Raw genomic sequence first — 6,174 nt, forward strand, 5'->3', positions numbered from 1 at the left:
ATGCTTGAAGTATTATTATTTCTATGTTAATATTAAACTTTTATCTTAAATCTTTCGGATCTGAATATTCATGCCACAATTAAGAAGAATTACATTGAAATTATGCCTAGTAGCATTCCACATCAAAAATTCTGTTTTTATCATTTACCTACTCGAGGACGAGTAGGAATTAAGCTTGGGGATGCTTGATACGTCTCCAACGTATCTATAATTTTTGATTGCTCCATGCTATATTATCTTCTGGTTTGGACATTATTGGGCTTTATTATCCACTTTTATATTATTTTGGGACTAACCTATTAACCGGAGGCCTAGCCCAGAATTGCTATTTTTTGCCTATTTCAGAGTTTCGCAGAAAAAGAATATCAAATGGAGTCCAAACGGAATGAAACCTTCGGGAACGTGATTTTCGGAACGAACATGTTCCAGGAGACTTGGACCCTACGTCAAGCAACCAACAGGGAAGCCACGATGTAGGGGGGCACGCCTACCCCCCAGGCGCGGCCTCCACCCTCGCGGGCCCCCTGTTGCTCCACCGACGTACTCCTTCCTCCTATATATACCTACGTACCCCCAAACGATTAGAAACGGCGCCAAAACCCTAATTCCACCGCCGTAACTTTCTGTATCCACGAGATCCCATCTTGGGGCCTGTTCCGGAGCTCCGTCCGAGGGGGCATCGATGACGGAGGGCTTCTACATCAACACCATAGCCTCTCTGATGATGTGTGAGTAGTTTACCTCAGACCTTCGGGTCCATAGTTATTAGCTAGATGGCTTCTTCTCTCTTTTTGGATGTCAATACAATGTTCTCCCCCTCTCTCGTGGAGATCTATTCGATGTATTCTTCTTTTGCGGTGTGTTTGTTGAGACCGATGAATTGTGTGTTTATGATCAAATTTATCTATGAACACTATTTGAATCTTTTCTGAATTCTTTAATGTATGATTGGTTATCTTTGCAAGTCTCTTCGAATTATCGGTTTGGTTTGGCCTACTAGATTGATCTTTCTTGCAATGGGAGAAGTGCTTAGCTTTGGGTTCAATCTTGCGGTGTCCTTTCCCAGTGACAGTAGGGGCAGCAAGGCACGTATTGTATTGTTGCCATCAAGGATAACAAGATGGGGTTTATTTCATATTGCTTGAGTTTATCCCTCTACATCATGTCATCTTGCTTAAAGCGTTACTCTGTTCTTATGAACTTAATACTCTAGATGCATGCTGGATAGCGGTCGATGTGTGGAGTAATAGTAGTAGATGCAGGCAGGAGTCGGTCTACTTGTCTCGGACGTGATGCCTATATACATGATCATACCTAGATATTCTCATAACTATGCTCAATTCTGTCAATTGCTCAACACTAATTTGTTCACACACCGTAAAATGCTTATGCTCTTGAGAGAAGCCACTAGTGAAACCTATGGCCCCCGGGTTTATCTTCCATCATATTAATCTTCCAACACTTAGTTATTTTCATTGCCTTTTATTGTACTTTGCATCTTTATCATAAAAATACCAAAAATATTATCTTATCATATCTATCAGATCTCACTCTCATAAGTGACCGTGTTGGGATTGACAACCCCTTGTCGCGTTGGTTGCGAGGATTTATTTGTTTTGTGTAGGTGCGAGGGACTCGCGCGTAGCCTCCTACTGGATTGATACCTTGGTTCTCGAAAACTGAGGGAAATACTTACGTTACTTTGCTGCATCACCCTTTCCTCTTCAAGGGAAAACCAACGCAGTGCTCAAGAGGTAGCAGTCAACAAGGATCTCCGGGCCGCCGACGAGAACGATCTGGAAGAGGAGAAGCATCGCCCTCCGACCATGCCGCTGGCGGCCGAGGACAAATAGCCCAATCGATCTACCTCTTCTCCTGCTGAGGTGATGTTCATCGTTCTTGTTTTTTCCGTGTGATGTTCATCGTTCCTCTTATTTTCTTGGTTGATGTGCTAATCGTGTTAGTCATCTAGAAGATGAATGAAACTATGATGGGAAAGGACAGATGGACTGGGATATATTGCCTCGCTGTGCCGCTTGGTGGCTGAGATGCGGCAGCCCCATGCTCTGTTCCGATGGGCCTCCTCTGCTCGATGTTGCTGCTGGTTGAGGTTCGTCCTTCTCTGGTTCGTATGTTCTTCGCCGCTGCTTTGGATTCGTCGTGCTAATTTCGCATGTTTGCCTTCGTTTCCTTCATGGGCAGTTTGGTACGGTTTCCTGTTGTCGTTTGCGTCGAGCCTTGGGTCCGTCTCTCCTTCTCATTGAGGTTAGTACACTCCTCTTGTGCTTGCCTATAGAATGTTTGATGAAATGCATGTGTGCTGATGCTTGTTCTATGGTTCAGCGTACTTCTCCTGTTGCCGGCGCTTCTTCTTCTCGTCCGTCCTGCTGCTTACCCAACGTGCTTCTGCTTGCTGCCTCCGGTAAATAGGCCGTTCTGTTGCTTCTCTGACTGGCTGAGTGTTCATTGCATGCCTATGTGTCGTTGTGCTCTGACCGGTTGTTTTCTTTGTGTATTTCGCACTTTCGCAGGCTGTACGATCTCTTCTGTTGCTGTGTCATTCGACTCATCAAGGTTTTCTTCTTTCCTTTCTACTACATGTGTGCGTGTTTTACTTTCAGTATCTTCGTGTCACACTGTCTGCCTTGGTGATCTTTTAAATATCTGTATGTCATGCCGATCATTTAAATGTTCCGGATATGGTCGGGCGTTGTGTGTTGTTCGTTCTCGTGTTGCTTATATTTCATGTATGCATGTGAGCAGGATTTGTCCACTTGTTTCCGTTGTTATACATGTTTTGGAGGTCATGGTAACTTGATGCCCCCCGTGCTCACTCTTTCTGTTGTACACAGAAGCATATTTGTCCAATTCTCAGACTAATTTTTTGAAAGAAACCGCAGTTCATTACAACGCCAATTATGGATATGGATCCATCTTGCTGGACTAGATGTAATAAGAAAGCATGTGACAATTGCTTATGAATAGTATTTGTTGTACAAACATCCAATTAATTCTTGAGATACAATAGAGACACTATAATAGTACTACTTTAGTCAAATACATTATCCACTAATTGTTGTAGTGAAATGTCGCTCTAGCTATTAATTTGCATAATCTTGCATGGCAAACTATAGGCATGTGATCTCTATGGTGTTCCTGTAAATAAAGAAAACTGGAATATGTGTCTTCAAAATTTTCTATTTATATACAAAAACCATGCATTGGTACATATGAACCATATGAATAGGACTGAAGATCTATTTTTTGGGTCATGTTTGCGAGTTTTCTGTTATTTCCTCTCAGTGTGAATAGGACTGAAGAAGATGGACATAGCCCTTTAGGTAACTTCACTTTTTTTGAATAGCAAACTGCAGAACAATAGTTCTATGGTATATTTTCATTAAAAAACAGTATGTTACAAAGGGAAAGGTGAAAATAGAAACAAAAGAAAAAAGATCTAAGCTAATGGGGCAGAGCCCTTATCCAATTTCTGTTTTGGGCAACATGAGAATCATTTAAAAATTGATCTGACAGCCTGCTTGAACAAGGTGGAATGCTCGCCTTTGATAGTGTGTTGAAGTAGTTGAAGATCCTTTTTTTAATTCAAGCCTCTAATTTGAGACTGTCGGCTGGATGTTTCTGAAGACCTTGCCATCTCACTTTGTCCTGGATTAATAAAAGATTACAAATTTATTTGTCTAAATAGGACAGGTTATTTACGAAGGTATACCATTTCTATTGACTGGATAATTTACATGTTGGCAAGGACTTATTGGTGCAGCCTGGTCATAATTGCTCGGCCAATTTCCCAACCCAAATCCAGAACCGCTTCATCTTTAGATCTTTACATGATTGATGAAATGCCTTAGAGACTAAGATCTACACTTTGTTTTTCTCCGTTCTCCTTCTCACGGATTAACCGATGGCTGTAAGACCTAGAGAAGCATTAGGAACTGGTCTGCAGTGTCTTCCAGTGTATGCGTACACACAATTCAATTTCCTTTTCTTTTTGCCCTTTGTATAGATGATGTGGTTGAGTTACGAAGCCTCTTCTTGTAGTGTTGTCTGCAAGGCCGAAGGGAAGTTATTAATGCATTTGAGCAGCTCTATCTGATTGTTCATCTCCTGAACCTATTTTAGTTGATATATAAGTGTTCTCTATTTCAGAAAGACAGAACACGAGATTGTGCCCCCTCTTGCTCCAGGTGCATGTTCCTGCCCTCCTTTCCCCTCTGATTTGACTTGCTTTACCTTGTGTGAAGTTTTATACTTTCAACTTTACAAAGCTATATCAATTTTGCTTTCAACTGTACTTGGCTACACCTGTAACATGATGCATTTCTCTTTCAGTTTATTGAATACATTTTGAAGAAGTGAATGCTCTATCCGGTACTGTCCTATGACTCATTTAACAGTCCGTCAATTTGCTCACAAACCTCCTCATGTACAGCATACAATGAGTATTCTGTCACATATCACACAACATCTTGATCTTTCAGCTAATAATATGCTGTAATTTTTTAGGCGTATCACTGTTTGCAGCTTTTGGATTCCTTCTGTGTGTTGGGAGATAATGCTCTTAATAAACTTTAGCTTTCTGCAATGCTAGGTCGGACAAATTCAGTACTGAAAATCTAGACTGTTCTTTCCACTCGATAACAACTTCTATGCTTGCGCCACCATGATATCACTACAACATTTCCCTGGAAAATTTTATTAGTTGCATGTAAACTGAATTGATTTACCAGTAAAAACCTGGACAACTCATTTCAGTCCCTAACAACAATTATGGCATTACCAGGATATGTCATGTATGTGCTCTGAGTCGTAGTAGGATGCAAAAAGTACAATAAGAGATAGAATGTATGGACTATGGCTAGCAGTAACATTTTATTGACTTGTGCAGTATTTGATACTATCTATTTCTGCAGGCTATTCCTCATGTTGCAACCTTTTCCCATAGAATTGAATGGAAGATGGAAGAAATTGCAGGAGGTATACTTTGTGTTCCATTAGTCTTACTGTCAGATTTCCATGTTCAGTTATTCACACTATATTGTTGCTCGATATCTATAGCTTGCTATTATTTGAGCAGGAATGGTGTTTCCAGCGTGACATTCAAAACCAGTCAAGACTATAAAGGGGTTGTGAAGGACGAAATGCTATGGATCCAGAGTGGGAGGGGAGAGTTACCAACAATGTATCGAGGATAAACCGTGACATGGATTCCTAAGTTCCAACTTAAATAGCAAAATTATATAGGGAGAATGCCTGCATTTTGAAAACTCTATTACATAGTTTGAAGCTATGCTTCTTTCAAATTTCATTATTAAAAGGATCCTTATTATTGCCAATTTGTCAAGCATTTATTGTCGAATAACTCTTTGTTTCAAATGAGACCTGTGGCGCAAGGGGTAAATTTATTATACATCTTATTGTACACAACATGCCTCTTCTTTTTTTATTAAGAGGGGTTAAATTTGTTACCATATGTGCTTCCTCACAACTAAACCATGAATTTTCTTTTTGATATCTTTTTTTCAAACTCAGATATCTAATCATTATAACCATATTTTCAACTAAAACAATGCTTCCTTAGCTGGTTTGTACATGTTACACAAATATCTTTTTTTCAAACTCGGATTTCGCACCGCGATAACCACATTTTCAATATAACGTCGTTTAACACATGAGCTTTGTACTACCAATATTGAATAGGTTCTTGCAAAATTAAACTATTTTCATCGACAACATGGCTTTAGCGGGTCTCTGCGCCATTTGGCGCAACGGCTCAACTAGTTATATATATGAAAGGTCACCCCTAGAGGGTAGTGCCGGTTTCCCCATAAACCTATTGTCTTACAAGGTATCACGTTAGGTTACGTACGCTTCCGCCCAAACCCTAATCACCAGACACCGCCGCCGCCGCCTCACTTCCGATCCTACCGCCGCCATCGAGTGCCGCCGCATCCGGATCTACCAACGCAGGGTTCCTGTTGGCCTCCCTCGCGGCGCTTCTGTCCCGCCCGCTGGACGCAGCCGCCGTGCAGTCCCCGCTCGGGACAAGGAGCATGGGCTCCTTCTTCTCGACTCCACCAGCCGCCTCGTTGTTCGTGCACGAGCTCGCGGTGCACACCACCGCCGCTTCGTCCGCATCTCCTGCCGCGGGTGCTG

The 6,174-nt window shown here is 41.6% G+C and overlaps 1 protein-coding gene across 7 annotated transcripts; it reads left to right on the plus strand.

Annotated features, from left to right (window-relative positions):
- Positions 1 to 1,795: 1,795 nt before the first annotated feature.
- Positions 1,796 to 5,433, plus strand: LOC125535622. 7 transcript variants are annotated; one of them, XR_007294754.1, is made up of 8 exons: positions 1,796 to 2,110; positions 2,203 to 2,265; positions 2,344 to 2,422; positions 2,532 to 2,574; positions 4,060 to 4,205; positions 4,351 to 4,389; positions 4,932 to 4,995; positions 5,096 to 5,433. XR_007294754.1 is itself a non-coding variant. In XM_048698682.1 (7 exons), the coding sequence occupies exons 1-7, from the start codon at positions 2,049 to 2,051 to the stop codon at positions 5,113 to 5,115; spliced, it is 369 nt and encodes a 122-aa protein (XP_048554639.1). In that variant the 5' UTR covers positions 1,796 to 2,048; the 3' UTR covers positions 5,116 to 5,433. The 7 variants fall into 7 exon arrangements, 2 of the variants coding, with proteins under 2 accessions (XP_048554639.1, XP_048554640.1); XR_007294751.1 differs by having other exon boundaries at positions 4,168 to 4,205; XR_007294752.1 differs by having other exon boundaries at positions 4,351 to 4,995.
- Positions 5,434 to 6,174: the final 741 nt, after the last annotated feature.

Source organism: Triticum urartu, chromosome 2, assembly GCF_003073215.2.
Source record: "Triticum urartu cultivar G1812 chromosome 2, Tu2.1, whole genome shotgun sequence".
Taxonomy (NCBI): Eukaryota; Viridiplantae; Streptophyta; class Magnoliopsida; order Poales; family Poaceae; genus Triticum; species Triticum urartu.